At 33.4% G+C, this 21,911-nt stretch overlaps 3 protein-coding genes across 3 annotated transcripts; 2 read left to right on the top strand and 1 right to left on the bottom strand.

The window, feature by feature from the left end:
* The first annotated feature begins 588 nt into the window (after nucleotides 1-588).
* Nucleotides 589-1,251, top strand: LOC123199518. The gene has a single exon (XM_044614556.1). The coding sequence runs from the start codon at nucleotides 589-591 to the stop codon at nucleotides 1,249-1,251; it is 663 nt and encodes a 220-aa protein (XP_044470491.1).
* An 8,801-nt stretch (nucleotides 1,252-10,052) lies between these two features.
* LOC123199517 lies at nucleotides 10,053-10,724 on the bottom strand. The gene has a single exon (XM_044614555.1). It carries the CDS (start codon nucleotides 10,722-10,724, stop codon nucleotides 10,053-10,055), a length of 672 nt encoding a protein of 223 aa, XP_044470490.1.
* A 4,000-nt stretch (nucleotides 10,725-14,724) lies between these two features.
* On the top strand, nucleotides 14,725-21,434 carry LOC123199802 (phosphoinositide phosphatase SAC6-like). The gene is made up of 20 exons (XM_044614864.1): nucleotides 14,725-14,879; nucleotides 14,973-15,222; nucleotides 15,408-15,535; nucleotides 15,634-15,725; nucleotides 15,987-16,044; nucleotides 16,235-16,291; nucleotides 16,399-16,432; nucleotides 16,575-16,655; nucleotides 16,869-16,975; nucleotides 17,553-17,639; nucleotides 17,893-17,970; nucleotides 18,249-18,319; nucleotides 18,406-18,504; nucleotides 18,624-18,723; nucleotides 18,957-19,065; nucleotides 19,230-19,302; nucleotides 20,011-20,104; nucleotides 20,779-20,871; nucleotides 20,960-21,026; nucleotides 21,146-21,434. The coding sequence occupies exons 2-20, from the start codon at nucleotides 14,991-14,993 to the stop codon at nucleotides 21,274-21,276; spliced, it is 1,791 nt and encodes a 596-aa protein (XP_044470799.1). The 5' UTR covers nucleotides 14,725-14,879; nucleotides 14,973-14,990; the 3' UTR covers nucleotides 21,277-21,434.
* The last annotated feature ends 477 nt before the right edge of the window (nucleotides 21,435-21,911 follow it).

Here is a 21,911-nt window from a genome sequence, read left to right as displayed (position 1 = left end):
TCTAGTTTGTTCAAACGAAATATTATTTCGAACATTATTTACACAGAATCTCTAGTTTGATTAGAATAATAAGAAAATCATCCTAAAAGTCATGCTTTGCAGTGCTCAAATGCTTTATTTTGCAAAAGAATTTTAAAAATTTTTATTTGATAAATGAAGTTGCTCTGTATTGACTAAGTTGACTTATTGGGAAATTACTTACCGTGTAAATACTTAAATCCTAATCGTCCATTTTTTCATCCAACAGCTGAAGTTGTGACTCTTCGAAATGGTACTGTTTACAATTGTCTTCATCTGCATTGCACCTCCTTAAATAAACCCACCTTCTTTACAAACATTCATCATCAACAAGTAAGATTAAAGGTTGTTCTAGTGCATGAACAGGTGCAGCCTTTCATTCTCCACCTTCTTTACAATTGTGCTTTGATGCTCATAAGTTAGGCATATAAAACTGGTGATAACCATCCTTTTAACATCTGTATAATAGAGCCTGGCGATTATATTTCAACCCTGCAATACGCAGTTTCGAAATCCACGGTCTTTCTTTCAAAAACCACAGAAACCCTTTTGATCTAACCCTACTAAACGATGGCCAACCATGAAGATTCATCTCAAGACAAGAACGTTCAGGAGAAGGGTCAAGATGGTGGCGAAAATGAATCACCTGGACGAGAGAGGAGGGATATCACTCCTACCCCTCAAGTTCCTGGTGAAGGCGACGCTGCAAAGGAGATGCCTGGTGAAGGATCTGCTGAAGCCAAGAGGGGGGGAAATGATGGTGCCAGTGCTTCTAGTAGTGGGGCCGATAAGAAGCGGAAGAAAGGAGAGTTGCTTGAGATTCCAAACGGATCTCCAGTTTGTTATCTGTGTGGGAGGGAATTTCAATCTTGGAAGGGTGTGTTTGGACATATGCGAGCACATAAGATTGGAGAAGAGCGAGTCCGGGGCGCGTTTCCTCCGCCAGTCTTTACCCCTCCTGCTTCTCCTCAGAGGGAGGAAACAGACAGTCTTCAGAAGCAACTGGCTCCGGTTCTCCTCAACATTGCTCAAGAGATTTTACAAAGATCTCATGGCGCTGGCCCAAGAGGTCTTAATATTGATCTGAACGAGCAGCCACCTGCACAAAGTGAAAGTTCCTCTGCTTCTTCACCATCTTCTCCAGATAAAGGTGGTGATACAAAGCTAGACTTGAACAAGCCACCATCTCCGGAAGGTGGCAATGGTGATGACGGTGCTAGTTCTGTTTCATGAGTTGCTGGCCTGTGCTTAGTTTTTTTTTTTTTTTTAACAAAGACCAACTGTACTGTTTTATTTTCATATTAATGGATCTTTTTAAAGTTTGCTTGCATGTCTTTATGGGTTTATTCAATTGTGTGTGCTTGCCGTATGAAGGAAAACGGAGCCATTCCTGTATTTATCTTTCAAGTTTATGGTTTTGTTTATTCAATCTTAATGGCAGGATTCTTATTATCATTACACCCTTTGATTTCATGCATATATTTGAAGATAGGTTGAAGAAGATGAAAAATGATTTTATGATTCAATAAAATTTCCACCATTGTTTACAACATGAAACTGGATGGTTAACGCCATACTATGCATGAGCGATGATACAGGTTATCCATGGTTGATATCGCTGGGTGAACAATCTATATGTTTATATTACAGGTAATTCAAGTCATTCGGATTCAATGGGTGAATCATGTTTAAGCATTATTCTCCTCATTCAACATCAGGTTAATTTGGTCTTATGATAAAAGCAATTGTTTAGTCATGATCTGTACTAACTGGTCAATCCAATCTTTGTTTTAAATCAATGTCAAGAAATCAATCTTCGTTTTAAAATGAAGTTTCTCCATCCACATCTTAGGTTTTAGCTATGCATGTTTACGTGTAAGAAATAAATAATTAATAAAAGTTAATAGGCTACTTTTATACTTGAAAAAAAGTAGCAAAATTAGTAAGAATAACTAGAATTTTAACAATTTTTGAAAGTTAATAACGGTCGTATTTTAGAATATTGGGCTTAAAATGAGCAGAATTCAAATTGGGATAGTCATAGCTCAAGTTCGAATTGTGTCACTAGTAAGATCATATTCTCCAACATTTGACTTATTCTCTAATGACTTTTCTTCTACTCCATCTTCTTCGTCCACCCTTCTTCTTTTTCTTTAACGTTTTCAACGGCTTCATCATTAGCTCGAGAAAGTTCAAACTCAAGTTAAATTTTATGGATTTGAATTGAACTTAAACTAGTTTATATTCGGACTCCATTTTATTTGAATTTATCCTTAATGAGTTCATTAATGGTTGTCTCTTGTCCTAAGGGTTAAGTAAATTAATGGTTGCCTAAATTCACTATAGCTTTTGCTTCAACTTTAATCTTCACTTATCAGGTCTATTCAGTAAATCTACAATATTTCTGCAATTGATTTAGTATGATATATAATTGAAAATGGGATACTATAGAGAGCTTTTAATGATCTCATTCAACAAAATATAACTGAAATGTTAATTTTGATAATTCTTTATAAAATACAAATGTAATTTCTATTCATAATTCTTCTATAGACAAGTGAGCTGTTTATTTGTTGGTTACCACTAATATTAATGTATGTTAAATTTTGTGTGTGTTAACAGAAGAGATATGCTGTATATATTCTTTCATTGCCATCCATGCCTCATTTTGATAAACGCTTCAAATAGGCTCCTCCTTTTCACCTGTATATAACCATATATATTATTTATATTTAATTAGAGTATTAAAGCTGAAATTATAACATCTTTAATGTTCTAGAGAAAAAATGGTATGTTATTTAACATTTAGGTTCAATGAATGTTGGGCCTGGGCAAGATCACTAGGAAGATACACTTACGGTGACTTAAGTGTTAACTTCAAAACCTAGGGAGGGTAAAAAAAAAAAAATTTAAGATGATTAAATTACCTTCTCTCACCCAAGGTTTGGGTAAGTCACAATTCCCCTCCCTTAGAATTCCTAAACTACAAATTCACATCTATAATTTAACTATGTTAGAAAAAAACTAATGATAGATGGGTATAAACATGATTTCTGATCACTAATTTTGAAAATAAAATAAAAAATGAAACAAAATTGTTGATGTTGAATCATAGGATTACACTATTCAACAACGTTACACTTATTTGATACAATTCAAACCAGAATCATATCTTTTTAGCAATAATTTAGATTAAATCGTCATATAAAGATGCAATTTGGTTGGAATCAAACCTTATTGGGTGTGATCTAACCAAAACTACACCAAAGATATAATTCGATATGATCACCCATTGGTTGATGGACTTGACAAGACCACACATTTCTAATGTGACTTCGGACACTGAATCTAGATAAATTATTAGGTTTCACTTTCAAGAGTAAGTTTGTCAATTGAGCCTATCGAACTAGACCCAGTGTGTTCGAACTTACGGCCAATCTTTTTCAAGCTTGGACTTAGGCCTTGCCTATTCAAGCTTCAGTTTTTAGGTTTAAGCTAGATACATTATATACTTTTGCTAAATACATTATATATTTGTGCTAATCGTTCATAATATTTGAACAAAATAACATAAATATCATCTTACTGTTAAAATTAATTGTTAACTTCAGACAAAACAATGGATCATATTGGACTTTATTCAATGTAGGATGTCATGCTCATGGGTCATATCAAGCCATGGCCCATTGGTAAACACTTAGAGCTATGTCGACCCAAGGCGCGCGCATTTACACACACACACACACACATATAACTTTAAATTAATTTTTAAAAATATTTAATTATCTTTATTTTATCATGGGTCATATTAGATCAGACTTTAAAGCCCTTAGTATGACTCACAATATCTATGTACAACATTACCAAATAAAGTTTCAATTAATAGATTTTTTTTATAATGACATTACCAAATTTATCATGTATAACCATAATTTGGTTGCTCACAGGTTATATCGAGCCATGACCCATTGGTAAGCCTTTTGGGTTGTGTTGACCCAAGGCATGGCAAGATCGAGGGTATGATCCAAGGCCTCTAAGTCATGCCTTTGTGGGCTTTCAACGGGCTGATCTGTCATATTATATATATTTTAAAATTTTAAAATTATTTTTAAAAAATATTTAATTATTTTTACTTTCTTATGAGTCATGTTGGGTTGGACCCTAAAGCTCTCAATATGACTAACACAACCTATAAATCTATGTATGACATTACCAAATTAAGTTTTTCAATTAATAAATTTTTTTTTATAGTAACATTACCAAATTCATTATGTATGAGCATAATTTGGTTGCTCATGGATAGTAGCGGGCCATGGCTTGCTGGTGGGCCTTTCAAGCTGTGTCGACCCAAGACATGGCAAGGTTGGGGGCATGATCTAAGACCTATTAGGTCATTCTTCCGAATATCTTTAACAAGTCGACCTATCATATTATATATATTTAAAAATTTTAAATTATTTTTAAAAAATATTTAATTATTTTCATTTTACCACAGTCATGTTGAGTCGAACCTTAAGGTCCCCAATATGATCTGCACAACCCCCAAAATCTATGTACGACAACCCGTAAAATTTATGTACGACATTTTCAAATTAAGTTTCCATTAATAGATTTTTTTTATAATGACATTACCAAATTCATCATGTATGCCATAATTTGGTTGCTTATGGGTAGTACATGGCCATGGCTTGCTATTGGGCCTTTCAAGTTGTGTCCACCCAACACATGGCAAGGTCAGGGGCATGACGTAAGGCTCCTAGGTCATGCCTCCGAGTGCCTTTAGTAGGCCAACTTGCCAAACTATATATATTTTAAAATTTTTAATTATTTTTTAAATATTTAATTATTTTTATTTTATCACAATCATGTTGGGTTGAACCATAAGGCCTCCAATACGACCTGCAAAACCCACAAAATCTATGTACGACAACCTACAAAATCTGTGTACGACTTTTCCAAATTAAGTTTCCATTAATAGATTTTTTTTAATAATAACATTACCAAATTCATCATATATGACCATAATTTGATTGTTCACAAGTCGTATCGGACCATGCCCGCTAGTGCTCCTTTCGGGTTCTGTCAATCCAAGGCATGACAAGGTTAGGGGCACGATCGAGAGCCCTCTCAGTCATGCCTCCGTGGGTCTTTAGTAGACCGACATATCATATTATATATATTTTAAAATTTTTACAATTATATTTTTAAATATATTTAATTATTTTGTATTTTATTGCGGGTTGAGGTAGACTCTAAAAACCCCAGTACGACCTATACAATTCACCAAGTATATGTACGACATTACCAAATTAAATTTTAACTAATATATCTTTTTAATAACATTACCAAATTCATCGTAAATGACCATAATTTGGTTGCTTGGATGGCCTATAAAAACCTATGTTAGGATTGTGAAAATCATTCATTCATTTTTCTTTTCTTAGTGGTAGTTCTGTATTCATGTGCATTTGTTACTTAGGAATACATGTATTTTAAAGATATCAGCCCGAAATATTGCTTTTTTTACCTGTTTCTTTAGTGACCCCTTTGAATCTTTGGAAGTTTATTGGTTTTGATGTGAAATGTTTTGGTTCATTTCAACTGATTTCGTTTGAATTTGAGTGATTTCTTGGTAAATTTATTAGCATATCCACATGTCTTCAGAATTTTATTTATGAACTTTATTTCTTATAATATCTTATTTATGTTGGTGTCATGCCACCCGAATTTTGCATTCAATTTCATAAATGCCTCTTCAAAATAAAATTTCTATTTCTCGTAAAACGGAGTTTTATTTGTATTTAGAAGAAAAAACTTCGTTGTAATGTAAACGACTATAAAGATGAAATAGAAAATTTTAACATTTTAGCAAATGTTGGTAATTTATAAGTTTGCTAGTTTTTTCTCCCTTCAACCATTAAAGCATTGATATGTGCACAAGATCGGATTAAGGAAAATAACTTGCAACTTGAGAATGAGTTGGAATCGATCTAAGCTTTTCAAGGTTAGTTTACTTCTTTGTTTAATTGTCTTTTAACAATATTGTCTCCGATCGTTTTCACTAAACATTAATATATCTTTTTTCTTTTGTTTCAGATATTGCCTTAGATTGATAAATCCTCCACATGATGATCAGACTTCTCTAGTAGCAAATGAGGTGAGTAATGTCAGGCTACAACTTTGCCCTCATACTCAGTATTTTTAAAACCAGACTGGATAAGTCGGTTTGACTCAATAAACCATAATCATTCTACAATCCGATTTGGTTTCACAGTCCAATTTAGTCTATATATAAATACTGATTTATTTAAAATTTGACCAAATTTGGTAACCTCATTGAACCTGAAAAACTATTTAAAACCAAGTTTATATGATATTATACAATTTTCATTTTATTAAAACTTAAAAGAATTACAATTTGTAAGATCTTAATTGAATTAATAATAAAATATGTAATTGATTTTTTCTTAAGATATGTAATAGAGAATCAACTATTTAATTAACATATTTAAAATTATATTTTATGTTTAAAAAAAAGAGAAATGTTTCATATTATTCAAAAAATATATAATAATTTGACAATAAGTTATTGAACTAGTTGGTTGTTTGGTTAAATTGATCAAATTATGAACCAATAAGATAACTGGTTTGATCACTAATCTGATTTAAAAAACATTCTCTATAGTGACTTTTTTGAACATGTTTACATGATGAGTGTATTCTTTTAATTGAAAGAATCTTTATATTGAAAAATGATGCACTTTGTGTACACTTTATAAAAATCCAATGAATGCATGCTATGTGATTGCATGGACTTTATTCTTTTACCATTTTTATGAAGATATTTTTCTGTTAATATTGTTATTAATTTGCTCCAAAATTTTCATCATGCTAGGAGATTAGATGGACTTTGATCAATCCAAGTGGAGGCTTCATAATCGACCAAAAGGTATGTGACTCTCACCATGGTAGCAACTTTATTATTGATCTTTTACGTACCTTTTCTGTGAGGTTGTTTTTCTATTATAACATTGTTATGACTTTGCTGAAAGATTTTCCGTATGTCTGGTGATTGCATCAATTTTGATCAATCAGACTGGATGTATTTCTTTGAATTGTTTAGCTGAAATTAGCAATTAGCATAGAGTTACTTGGATTTGGACTTGTATCCATTTTATCTATACTGGTCTAGATAAAAATCGAGTCAAACCTAAACACCCATTAGCTTGAGTTCGACTCAAATGAAAAATGGATTAGCTTAAGTTCATCAACCCAAATTTAAAGATAATTCAAATTTGACAACTCATTGGCAATTGATTAACATGACTTGATTAAACCATAAGTCAAGCTAGAACTGATTGGACTTATATGTTTGTCACATAAATTGAACTAAATCAAACTCTCTTCAATTGATGTTTGGCTTAATTTCATAAACAAGTTAACCTTTTGGACTCAAGCTTGATTTGAGGTTGACCTAAATAAACTCGGGTCAAGCCAAATCAAAATAAATTAGCTTTTAAATTCAAATTAGTTCGGTTTAGATTCAACCTATATTTATACCACAATCACTCAATTCATACCCATTTGGTTGAAGCTATGGACTTATTAATTTTCACCCAAATCATAAGTTTCAATTCCTAGAATTCATATATTACAAATTTTCATCTAAAACTTAACTATGTTAATAGAAAATAGCCTTCACACAATGTTAAGAAGGTGAACTATTATATATTTTTTTTCTTTTGGTAAGTAAATATATATACATTACACAAAAACATGCACATTGGGCAAAACCTCCTAAATAAACTATCTTATTATCCTTAACCATTTCACTTTTAGAAAATATTATATCAATTTTGAATAGATCTATCAATTGAACCAGACAAACCCAAGCCAATTATTCAATCAAAAAATGTTTTGAATTGAACAAATTCGGGCTTCGAGTAAGTCTAGAGAAAGATTTAGCTCAAGTCATAAAGAATCAATTTCAGTAACTATAGACTCGATTTCCCTGTATATCTCAGCCACTCACTCATTAGAGTTTCTAAAAATTCAAACCAAGCGCCTAAGAAGCAGCAAAAGCAGAGGGCCGGTTGCTCGTAGGCGTATCGCCAAGCATCATGCATGTTTGTTTTTCCATTCTAGTTTCAGATTTTCTGAATCTTTGAACTTTTTTTCTTTCACAACCTTAAGTTGCTTGCTCTCTTGGATAAATATTCCTGCGGTGATAAGTCAGGTGAGAAAGGAGAAACTTGGTGACAGAATCACAACACTTCATCAACTAGTTTCCCCATTAGGAAAGATAAGAAAAGAAAACTCCATTAAAATTAACCTTTTCTTCAACTGCAGGCATGAATTATACTAAAGAGAATAACAAAGGATAAAACCCATAAAGAGAGTTGCTATTTTTTTCCTTCTTTTATGATGAGTTATCTTTCTTCTTTATCTTTTTCCAATGGGCTTTCTCTCTTAATATGACAAGTAATGACCTAATAACTAAATTGTGCCTGTTCGAAATGGTGCCGTTTAAAAAGAAATTGTGCACAATTTCGAACAGGTACAATTTGGTTATTAGGTCATTACTTTCCATATTAATTCTTAAATTCTAAGCCAAATTGTCCCTTTCTGTTTAGATGGTCTTCTCTCATAATCTAGGACTTGCTTGGAAAATGGGATAGTTTACTTACACAACAAAGATGATTTCTCAAATTTACTTAGAAACTCTAGCGAGCAATCAAGTGTCTATGTCTTTGTTGGAAAAGATGATAGAGAAGAAGAATTTACAAAGAAAAAGTTTGAGAAGAAAAAAAGTTATAAGAGAAGGCAACAAATAGTTGGAGAATATGAATTTATTGGTGGCACAACTCGAACTTGAACTACGGTTACCCCAACTTGAATTTTGCTTATTTTAAGCCAAACATTCTACCATACGAACCGTTATTTAATTTTCAAAAACCGTTAAGAAATTAATTAGTAATCTCACTACATATAATTAAAGAATAAAAGTAGTTTATTAACTTTTATAATAAATTATCATTCATAATTTATTTCATCCATCATGGAACCATGCATGTAGGATTTGTAGGATTTTGGTAGTGGCTAAAACCTAAGATGTGAAAGGTGAAAGTGCATTTAAACCAAAGATTGAGGTTCTTGACACTGTTTTAAAACATAGATTGGATTGACCGGTTCGATTAAGAATCAATGTCAAATTAATCTGAATCATGATTAAATGTGTTTTTACCATTAAACTAAATTAACGTGATGTTGATTCAAAGATAATGCTTAAACATGATTCAACTTCAAACTTGAGCATACAAACATCTAGTCCAATCATTCGGCAACCTCCGACATGGATAACCTGTATCAATCATTAACACAACACTCCTGGGTATAGACTAGAAATATTACAAGTTCACTTAACAACAGCACTGTTTAGGCTTTCGGATCAACAACACAAATACAATCTAGGTGGTTGCCCTTTGTTTGTCTTATGGCTTATGTAGCTTAAGCGCTAGATCCAGTTTCGTGTTATAAACAATGGTGGAAATTTTATTGAACCATAACATTCAATTGATCTTCGTATATATGCAAGAAATCAAAGGTTGAATGATAAGAAATAAAAATCCTGCTATTAAGATTCAATAAACCAAACCATACATTAAATATAGTTCATCTTATTTGGGGGTATAAACTTGAAAGACAAATACAGGAATCACCGCATTCTCCTTGATACAAAGATTAAACCAGAAACACAAACAGAAAAGCAGACATGGCCACGTTGTGTACGTGTGTTTATGGTTCCTTATTTTAAGTTAACTTGCTGCAGTTAACTGCAAAATAATAGGATGGTGGATAATTGTGTAAGCCTATAAAATCATGTCATTTCATTAATAAAAAAATTCAGTTGTATTTATTTGTTTATTCATGTTTCTACCCAAATTACAACAAAAAAATCCATAAGCATGAAGGTAGAAAAATACAGTCAGTCTTTATTTAAAAAAAAAAAAAAGCAAACACAGGCCATCAATTTATCAAATAGGACTACCACCACCACCGTCGTCACCGTCGTCATCCTCCGGAGGGGGTGGCTTGTTCAGGTCCAGCTTCATGCGACCACCTTTCTTCGGAGAAGATGGCGAAAAAGTCGTGGGACCTTCACTTTGTGGCGTCTGCTCGTTTAAATCTATGTTAAGACCTCTGGGGGCGGCAGGAGCCCGTCCATGAGGTCCTTGTAGAACCCCTTGAGCAGCGTTGAGGAGAGCCGGAGCCAGTTGCTCCTTAAGATGATGCGGTTCGTCTGGGATATAGACTGGCAGAGGAAGCGCCCCCTGAACCAGCACATCTTCAATTTTATGACTGCGCATGTGTCCAAACACAGCCTTCAAGGATTGAAATTTCTTTCCACAGAGGCAGCAAGTGTGAGATCTGCTTGGAATCTCAAGCACACCTCCACTCTTCGACCTCTTGTCGACCCCACTACTAGAAGCACCGGGATCATCCCTTCTCCATCTCTTTTTTTCACCAGATCCTTCACCTGCGGGTGTAGCAGCTCTCTCTCTCCTTGCGGGCACCTCCCTTTCACCATCTCCCTGGCGAGGAACTTGAGGGGAAGGAGTGATATTCCTCCTCTCTTGTTGAGGTGATTCCTTTTTGTCACCATCTTGTCCGTTTTTCTGAACGTTCTTGTCTCCACTGTTGGCCATTGTTTGCTAGGATTAAGGTTTCTGTAGATTTTGAAACAAAGACTGTTAGATTTTGAAACTGTATGTTGCAGGATTGAAAGATAATCCCTTGGCTCTACAATATAGAACCAGTTTTATATAAAAAGAATACAACCCTAGATGTTTAACCCTAACTTATGAAGATTAAAGCACAACAAAATATGTGGAGAGTGAAAGGCTGTACCTGTTAATGCACTAGAACAACCTTTAGCCTTACTTGTTGCTGATGATGATTGTTGCAAAGGGGGTGGGCTTATTTAATAGGGTTTCTTGCGTGGAGCAGTGCAGATGAAGACAATTGTACAACTCTTCCATTTCTAGCAGGGACAATTTCAGCTGTTAGATGAGAAATAGAGGATTAGGATTTAAGAATTTATATGGAAAGTAATGACCTAATAAGCACATTTAGTTAATACATAGAAACCTTGAAACATATTTGGTAAATCAATTCAGCCTTTGAGCAAAACGTGATTTTCATAAGGGTGGTTTTCTTATTCTAGAAAATTAATAATTGTTAAAACAATTTTTTTTTTCAGGGACAATAGAAATTAGCAAAGCAATGTTATGTTTGACCAAACTAGGGATTATGTGAAAACAATTTTATCAAATTAGAGAATTTATGTACCATTTATTTTAATTCACCTAAATTAAGGTTACCTATAATATCTTCTGGTATCTTTAGTTAGAATTAAAGTATTTGTTAATGAATTATTATATTATTTATAAATTATTTTTAGCTCTGACTAAAAACCTACTAGAATTTGGATGTAATATGAATAATATGTGGTATTATTATAAATTTTATATTTAGATATATACTTCAAAAACTTTATAGAATTTAATTTATAAAAAATACAACACCCTGAGAAAAATATTCTAATTTTATTCAAAACTAATTTCTTATAAACATAGAAAGTTGTTGCATTTCATTTAAAAGTTAGACATATAATTCAAAAAGTTGCCATATTTTCATAAATAGTAACCCCCAAGGAAAATCCTGCCACAACTCTGAAATATTAATTTTGGATTTCAATATAAATTATAAAATTATTATATAATATCAACTAAGATTAATATAGTTTTTTCAGCCAATCACCTTGTAAATAAAAAAATGTATGGTTACATCACTATCGTAGTTCTCATATATTACTTTCATGGTTTTCTTTTTGAGATGTGAGCAGAAGTATCACATATTACATCAACATCATAGTTTTCAATAGATATTATTATATATATAGAGTTTAGGATTTAGAGTCTTAAAATTTAGGATTTAAGTATATATATATATACTTCCATAGGGTTTTGTAGGTTTGATGCGAAACCTGCCAATATTCAACACAACAAAAATAAAAACAAGCCAATGTTCACACAAACTAGGTAAGCTCAAGCACATAGTCATTATATTATGGAAAGTTTATGAGTATCTCGAAAAGTTAGATATGCATTTGGAGGAGATGATAAGATTTTAAAACGTAAGCCCGAGCTATGAATAATGCAACAACTCGGGAATGCTCATCCTATACTATTGGTACATCATCAAATTAGTATACAGTATTTAAGAAGATAGCCTTATTAATAGTTATTCCTCTTGTAAATGGAGAAAGTTTATCAAGGATCCAACTGTTAGATAGCATACTTCAACATTTAGATTAATTTTCAAAAAAGAAATGTAGTTGTTAGGTGCATATTATATGCTTCCAATTTTGGTTATATTGGAGGTGAGGAAACTCATTCGATGCTATCCTTTTTCTTTTATCAAATGTTGTTATACGATAAACCCAACCTGCGTTATCTTAAAATTGGGGAGGGGCGTGTCTAGGGCACATTTTCTCCGCTTGAGATTCCAAGTGGATCTCCAGCTTGTTGTCTGTGTGGGAGGGAATTTCAATCTTGGAAGGTTATGTTTGGACATAAGCAAGCTCATAAAATTGGAGACGAGCCCGTCCTGGAGGCGTTTCCTCAGCCAATCTATACCCCTGTTCTTCTCCTCAAAGGGAGGAACCAGACAGTTTTGTGGAGCAACCGGCTCCGGATCTCCTGAACGTTGCTCAAGAGGTTTTACAAGGACCTCATGGAGGGGTTCTTGTTGGTCCCAAAGGTCTTAACATTGATCTAAACGAGCAGCCACCACAAAGTGAAAGTTTCTCGACTTCTTCGCCATCTTCTCCTAAGAAAGGTGGTGGTACAAAGCTCGACCTGAACAAGCTACCCCATTCGGAGGGTGGCAATGGTGACGGTGGTGCTAGTTCTATTTGATGAGTTGTTGGCCTACGTTTGGTTGTTTTTTTAATAAGGACCGATCTTATTGTTTTACCTTCGTACGTATTTATGGATCTTTTTTGTTGTAATTTGAGGAGAAAGATGAAAAACAAATAAATGCAAACACTAAGAAATAATGAAATGATAGGCTTACACAAAACCAACTATCCTATTTTTTCTACTGCACGTTACATGTCCTACATAATAGCAAGTTAACTTATTAAGAACCATAAACACACATACACATAGCACTTATCGACTCTTTCAACCTATACAAAAAGACTCATGTATCCTTATTCAATGATTAATTTTTGAATCAGACTAGCATATTATAAGTTTGCATGCATGTCTTTATGAGTTTATTGAGCTGTTTGTGTTTCCTGTATGAAGGAGAATGTTGTCATGTCTACTTCTCTGTTTGTATTTTCTAGTTTATTCCTGTATCCAGGAGAACGTGGCCATTCCTGTATTTGTCTTTCTAGTTTATGCCCCCAAATAAGATGAACTATATATAATGTATGGTTTGGTTTAATGAATCTTAATTGCAGGATTTAATTTCTTATCATTAATCAATTGAAGGAGACAATGAAAAAGGATGTTATAATTCAATAAAATTTCCACCATTGTTTACAGCATGAAACTGGATCTAGTGCTTAAGCTAAATTAATAAGCCATAAGACAGACAAAGGCAGCATTTTACAATGTATCTTTCTGTCTTGGCCTGGCAACAACATGAAGAGAAATACTCCATATCATATTGGCTGTATAGGATACTTTCAATGAAGCACCTATATTGTATGTGTTTTTGATCCAAAAGCCTAAACTTTGCTGTTGTTAAACGACCTTGTAATATTTCTAGTCTACCTAGGAGAGTTGTGTTCATGCTTGATACAAGTTATTCATGGCTGATATTGCTGGGTGAATGGTCTAGATGTTAATATTACAGGTCCCCCAAGCGATGCTGGTTCGAAGGGTAAATCATTTTAAAGCATTATTCTTCTTATAGCCCTGTGGGTCGTGTCTCTCTTCACCTTTAATAGATTAATCCATTGTATTATATATATTTTAAAATTTTAAAAAAGATTTAATTATTTTTATTTTCATAGATCATATTAAATTGAACCTTAAGACCTTTGATAAAGTTTGTAAACATGTAAAATCTATGCATAACATTACTAAATTAAGTTTTAATTATTAGATTTTTTTCAATGACATTACCGAATTAATCATACTTGACCATAATTTTGTTATTTGGATGACTTCTTATGAAATCTATGCTGATTTGTAAAAATCATAAAATTCATTTTTCTTTGCTTAATTGTAGTTATGTATTCATGTGCATTTGTTGGTAAGAAGCCCACTTGCCTATTTGGAAGTTTATTGGTTTTGATGTGGAATGTTTATGTATATGTAGATAAATCTGGTTCATTTCAACTTATTTCATTGGAATTTGAGTGATTTCTTTGTAAATTTATGAGCATAATTCACATGTCTACAGAATTTTATTTATGAATTTTCTTATAATATCTTATTTATGTTTGGTTGATGTCACTTGAATTTTGCATTCAATTTACATAAAAGCCTCTTATCCTTGGTCCAAGCTCAAACATTTTTGGCTTTTATTACAACACAATTTATGTACCGGGCCAAGTAGTTAAAAGAGTGACGCTTGTGAAAGTGGGACTAGCTAACAAAAAGCTAGGGCTCGCTCTAGTTTGCCGCCAACCAATAAATGGTTAGCACGTATACACCCAAGACGCGGGCAACGTCGTCCTTAAAGAGTTTTGGCGAATCCGTTAAACAATATTCCGCCTAAAAAAGAAAAAAAATCTGTTTCAAAACTTTCACTTCAGATCTCGTATTTGCTCGTCCCAACAGGTAACTTACTAACTTCGCGCCTCTTTGAATCTGTTTGTTTCCCGAGAAAATTGAAATTGAATGTCGGAATTTTATTTTTCATGTCTGATGTAGGGAATTTGATTTGAAATAATGATGGAGCGAGCCGAGTCTGGTAAAAAACTTTATACACGTATGCGTCTTTGGGAATTTCCAGATCAGTATGTGGTGGAGCCCACGGACGGTTCCAGTGGTTCGTCGTTGGCGATTAATCGAGCCGATGGTGCGATGAATCTGATCGATGGAGTTCCAGAATGCTCGTCTCTTCGTGTTCCGAAAATTCGATCCATTTTTGGCGTCGTCGGAATGTTAAAGCTCGTGGCGGGTAAATATATGTGTAATGTTTTCAGAAATTCTTTGTTTTTGTTCAAGGAACCAAGTATTTTGTTTGGATTTAGGATATCAAAACTGTATTTTTAAAAAATCCTCAGTGACTTGTTACTAAATGTGAAGAGAAGAAAAATGAGATGGGAACTTGATGTGCTAATGTAATTTTGATTGCATGATTAGGTTCGTATATGATAGTAATAACGGAGCGTGAATGTGTGGGATCGTACTTGGGGCATCCTATTTACAAAGTTATATCTTTGAACACTCTTCCCTGCGATCATGCTCTGAATAATTCATCAGCAGAACAGGTGAACGTTATGCTCCTGATAAATCTTCATGGTCTGTTGCTGCATTTATGAGTGTTAGTTAATTCAGAATCTAAAATTATTGTGTTCTGATTTGGCAGAAAAAAGTGGAGGCTGAGTTTTCCCGGCTTCTTAAAGTTGCTGAGAAGACTTCGGGTCTGTATTTCTCATATGACACCAATTTAACGCTGAGGTGAATTGTGTTTCCATAAATGACCTTTATCCATTATGTCGGTTATTGTTCCACAACTTAGTGAAAAGTATTACTTCTTTTGAAGTTTCTAGTGCTGTTGCTTTAGTTTTGAGGAATAGGTTAATACCCAAGTAGTAACAGAGCATCAATTGTGATTTATTTTTTTGTAACTAAATAACTTTTGTGACTCTCTTATTCACTTAAACTTTACATTCATGGTTCAATTTAGAAGCATAATTGTGTAGTTATGGTATGTTGCAGTGCACAGCGATTGAATGACTTGGGTGATGAATCTAAATTGCTTCCTTTGTGGAGACAGGTAATCTTTTAAATGATAGTCATGCTATTAAAGTGAAATATCCTTTTCTACACTGGTTCCACCTTCATTATGTATGAACAATGATATGAAATCTTTGTGTTACTTACTTTCAAGTATTTTGAATATTTCCTTTTACATTTACAATGCAATAAAAAAGTAAATTTGTTGATGTTGCAATTGATTGTGGCAGGCAGAACCCAGATTTCTCTGGAACAACTATATGTTAGAAGTGCTCATAGACAACAAGGTCAGATTGTTTCCTAACTTTTTTGTGAATGTTACATGTTTAATCACTTTCATTTCTTCTACAATTTTATGTCACTCATTGCTGATGGCTTTTTTGGTCTCATGCAGCTTGATCCATTCTTACTTCCTATAATCCAAGGGAATATCCTTTATCACATTGCTAACTTTGGCTTTTTCTGCTGTGACATCAGGAGATTTTGACTTTTACTATTGCATAGCTGATTTGGTTTTATTGCCCCTCTAATTGTCTTTCTGTTTGAAGTGTTTCCTTAACTGATTTTCAAGCTTTCATAACTTCCAAACTGCCATTGGAAGGGACATTGTTGATGTTACTCTGATTGCAAGGAGATGCACTAGGAGAAATGGTACTAAAAGCTTTACCTTAGCTATGATTTTGTGTAATTTAGTTTAATAACTTATTTTATGGTGGAGGAATTAACCAATTCTAAGTATCTAGCCTTATGTTGCCTTGTTGACAAATCAGTTGATTTTTAATTGTTTGGTGTTTGGTTCACTTGAGTGCTTGATGTTATGCTTACTTTGTCATACTAACATAGTTTAATATTCATGCTTAATAGGAACTCGGATGTGGAGAAGAGGAGCTGATTCTGATGGGTATGTAGCAAATTTTGTGGAGACTGAACAAATTGTACAAATGAATGGCTTTATTGCTTCATTTGTTCAGGTAATGTTGATATACTCTTTATTTACATAATGAATGGATTTACAGTATAATTTCTTTACAAAAGTACTATACATGGATACATAAATCTAAACCCTAAAAGGAGAAAGTAAATAAAGAATTTAGATATCCCAAACATATTTTTCATTAATTATTTTGAACCGGGTTTCGGGAGACAAATGTAGTGGGGACTCAAGTTCTCTTATATGGTGTCAAAGTGAAATTACCCTCTATCAATACCACCGTATATTTTATTGATGTAGCTATAATGGTTAATTTTCTAGTAGAATTCATCAATTTATACTAAAAAAAGTCTTGCAATTATTGCACAAATGGGTTTTTCTTCCATTTTGCAGAAATTGAATGTTAGTGCTAGAAAGAAGCTAAACTGTCCAGAAAAACTGCATATAAGTATGTGAAAATTTAGAATAAGTGTGAGTTTCGGTACTTATGTTTTGAGATTTTTTATTATAAAATTTTGACAATTAGCCATAAAAAATGTTTTAGCAGTTATGATATTCACATGGATTTACATCTTAATTGTCTCATAACAAGTTTTTTATTTTATTGGATTCTGCAGGTTCGGGGGTCAATACCTCTTCTTTGGGAGCAAATTGTTGATTTGACTTATAAGCCTAAATGTGAGATTGTGAGACCGGAGGAAGCTGTGAGTACTTAAAAGTTCATTGCATGGCGGGTAATTTTACCGTGGTGGGAAGGCATCATATTAGGGAATTGAGAGCACTGGATAAGGATGGCAAGTTTTGAATGAGGATAAATGAATCCTCATTCACTGGTCACACCTTCCCTATTATCATACCTTTCCAGCACAGTAGAAATTTCCTTCACGGATTATTTTATTATATACTAAAACTTTCTCCACCTTATAAATGATTCCTAATTTACTGCTTATTCTGCAGGCTCGAGTAGTGGAGCGACATTTTCTTGATTTAAGAAAAAAATATGGAAGTGTGTTAGCTGTTGATCTCATTAACACGGTGCATAACTTTTTTTCTTGATGTAGTTATTTTTGGTGGATTATTTGATTTTTAAGTAAATTCACTACTGATGATAGTCGGAAACCTAATTGCTTGATGAGCTTTTAACTTGTGATTAGATATCTTGCTAAAAGCTTATGGTAAATATACTATGTGCTGCCCACACACATGCATGTGTTGCATGTGAATGGATGTGGGTCAGCACAGAGATGTGTGGAAGTATTGATTTCCTGTTCTATATTCTTCTGTTCATTATTGTGCCCTTTATCTCTTATCAGCATGGAGGAGAGGGACGCCTATGTGAAAATTTTTCAAAAGCAATGCAGCATATCATGAGTGATGATGTCAGGTATCGTTTCCTTCACTACTTTTTTTTACATTTTAATCTTAACAAATGTTGCTTCTATTTTATGTGACGATGTACTATCATTGTAGATATCTGCACTTTGATTTTCACCAAATCTGTGGGCACGTTCATTTTGAGCGTCTCTCTATCCTCTATGAGAAAATTGAGGATTTCCTTGAAAAAAATGGGTAAGGATTTTCTTCGATTCATCATGGATTTCAAACGACAATATGATGCTTGTACTTGAATAACAGTAATTTGCCAGTGGGCATTTGTGTTGCTTTATGACATTGTATAAAATTTCTAGGTATCTTTTGTTGAATGAGAAAGGTGAAAAAATGAAGGAGCAACTTGGAGTTGTGAGAACAAACTGTATTGATTGTTTAGACCGTACCAATGTTACCCAGGTAGGCTAACTTCAGATAGATATCTTTTTCTGTTTATGATAATCATTAGTCTTAGAGCATGTAATGCTTCTACTATGTGTTGTTTTACCAAATATGCAGGCACGTGTTAGAAGCTTTCATTTGATTGCTTTTGTCTTAGTTCTGGGGCATTTTGCTTGCTGTTGTGTAATTGCTTTTGTCATATAGATTTCTGGCTCTCTCCTTTTTATAACCACTTTAAGTTATGGCTGCAGAGCATGATAGCTCGAAGAATGCTGGAAATCCAACTTAGAAGGATCGGCATTTTTGGTGCTGAAGAAACGATTAGCTCACATCCAAATTTTGATGAAAGCTATAAAATATGTTAGTGTATTCATTTATTTTTATTCAAATTAGTTGTTTTCACTAGAGATTTGGTTTACTTGCCATGCTATTGGCAGTCGTTCTATATTTGTTATGTTTTCCTTGTGCTATTGACGTGGTTTTCCTATATTTTAATATTTGTTTTTTTAACTGTTTATCTTTAGTGTGGGCTAATCATGGGGATGATAGTAGCCTCCAATATTCTGGTACACCAGCTCTAAAAGGAGATTTTGTCAGGTGCTTTTCCTAATCTGATTTATTTGTCTCCTTAGAATACAAATTGTCACCTTGTTTGAAGAACAAGGGTAAAAAGCTTTTTGAATAGTTTTTGACATGGCATTTATTCGAAGCATCCTGACATTTTATATCAGGGATCAGTGTCTCTGTAGAGCTTGCCCAAACAGTTTATTCTTTTGAATCTCTTATTGGCTTCCTCTTTTAGTTGTTTACTGCAGTCTGGTTCTTATATTTTTCCTTCTAATAACCTTGCAATTCTATTAAATTTTTTATACATATTTTTAGACTGCAAAGCCTAATGCTGCAAGGTGGACTGATAAGAGCTTTTACGGATTTCAGAAACATTTATTTTTATGGATTGATTTATCTGCAATTTCTCTATTTTCTAGATATTTTTACTTTTGGAGTTTTCAATGAAGTAAATAGGTGTACACTAATGGATTGCTGATATGCAATTATACCCGGGCCTCGCGATGTAAAGATTAATACCTATTCTTAAGATCATAAATGTCAGTTAGTGTAGTAAATTTCTTAAATGTAGTGTCAAAAGGGTATCTTGCGTAGCTGAAGTAATGTCATAATAAGAGGTTGAATAACTGCTCTGTACTATCGATGGCTATATTTTATGGTGATACAATATAAGCATCGATATATGGTGTGAAATCTGACTTTTAACATCCTACTGATCTTTTTATGATTGGATTTTAGATTTGGTCAAAGGACAGTGCAAGGGATCGCGAAAGATGGATGGAATGCCCTTGCGCGTTATTATTTCAATAACTTCTGTGATGGAACAAGACAGGTCTGCATACTTCATTTCTTCATTAATGTTGAGGACCTTTAACATTTTAGAAGCTATACAATTTCCTAACTGTTTCCTTATAAATACAGTCTCTACTATTAGAACTTTTTATCTTGGACATGTCCATAACAACTCTGAAAAACAAAATATCTGATTTTACTGATCTAAATTGTTTATTAGAGACAAACAAACATTTTTTCAGTAGGTCGATGTGTTCAAAGGCACAAGTTAAGATCACCCATGAACAATTTATAAGTCTTTCTGTTTGTGTAGAATTTCATTATTCTTTAAAGAGTACTAATTTGTACTAATTGTTACTATATGTACTAATAATGAGTTCTAATTTGTGTACTAAGGATAATATGTTACCATGTAATTTTCCCTTATTTAAAATCACTCAATCACATGATAACATATCATTGTTAATACATAAATTAGAATTTGTTGTTAGTGTATATAGTTTTATTGTACTTTGAAAGACTTGTTCACAGTTCATAGAGTGTTCATTATGTTAGATTCTTTAAATTTTCTGGAGGACTTAATTAATGTTTCTTGCAATTTCATTTTTATGCTTTTTCTCAAATGTTCATGCTTTCACTTTTGTAAAGAGTTAATCATCTGCAGACATCTGATAACAACTCTTTGTTTTCTTTTACATACTTGAACTATTGAAGGACTCAATCGATCTCCTGCAAGGACACTACATTGTATCGATGAGTCGAGAGGTGGCTCCTTCATCCCAAAGAGGAGGCCTTGAGGCTATAGCTGTGAGTACACAACTTGTTAAACAAAGTTCCAATATTTACTTCCAATTTCTGCTCTCTTGTTGTAACCTTATATTATGTGCTTTTACAGTCTTTTCCATTGGCTCTATCGTTGGTGGTGACTGGGTTATTTTTTGCGACCTTATCATTGCGGCGAGGTAAAGTAACAGTGAATTACATTGTGACACATTATCGTTGATACACAAATTAGTACTCATTTTTAGCATACTGAGTCTTACTCAACGGATATCTGATACTTCCTATGTTTTCTTGGCAGTTCAATATGATTTTCGGCATCTATTTTTTTCACTTATGTGGGCAGGGATAAGTGTTGGTATTGCAGCACTTGTCAAGGCAAATGGTAGGATATTCTGCAATCGGCCTCGTCTCCACAAGCCCCGAAGCTGATTAAATTGTTAAGCTATCAGGTGGCTGACTATTATTTATTTCTTTGATTCCACATTTTTGTAGTCCATATTTTAATAGTCTCCTATAGAAGTTTGATAATACAGAAATGCTTTTCATTGTTATAAATTATAAAGAATCTCCTCTTTGGAAGTGTCGAATTCCCTTGTAATTGAACATAATTTTTTTGAACCATTAACGAGACTTTCATAATTTCCTCAATAACTGGAAGTATACTCATGAAAACTGCAAATGTCTACGTGAGAAAATGGCCATGCTTGATTCAAGTACTTTATCCTACATTTTTCATCATAATTTAAGATCTAAGTACAAGTGTACCAAAGATGAACAATGTTTTTAAACACAAACTGGGCATTGACCGGGTCAAGGGCTGTTGTGGGTCATGATTGGTATGATCACAAGCTCACAGACGAACATAAAATATCTATGACCGTTGATTCTTAGATTCAAATGAAGATCAGGTGATGACGAGCTTCTGAATCAGGCTAAATCTGGATTCTGGGGTGACAGAGTTCAATAAAGAAGGAATTGCAGGCCTCTAAAGAATAAACTGAACACAAAAGCATAAACAATATAAGATAAAGGCAGAACAGTTGCTAATAATAGAGTAGCTGGTG

The sequence above is a fragment of the Mangifera indica genome, chromosome 16 (genome assembly GCF_011075055.1).
Source record: "Mangifera indica cultivar Alphonso chromosome 16, CATAS_Mindica_2.1, whole genome shotgun sequence".
Classification (NCBI taxonomy): domain Eukaryota; kingdom Viridiplantae; phylum Streptophyta; class Magnoliopsida; order Sapindales; family Anacardiaceae; genus Mangifera; species Mangifera indica.
This window is presented reverse-complemented; position numbering and strand designations above follow the sequence as displayed.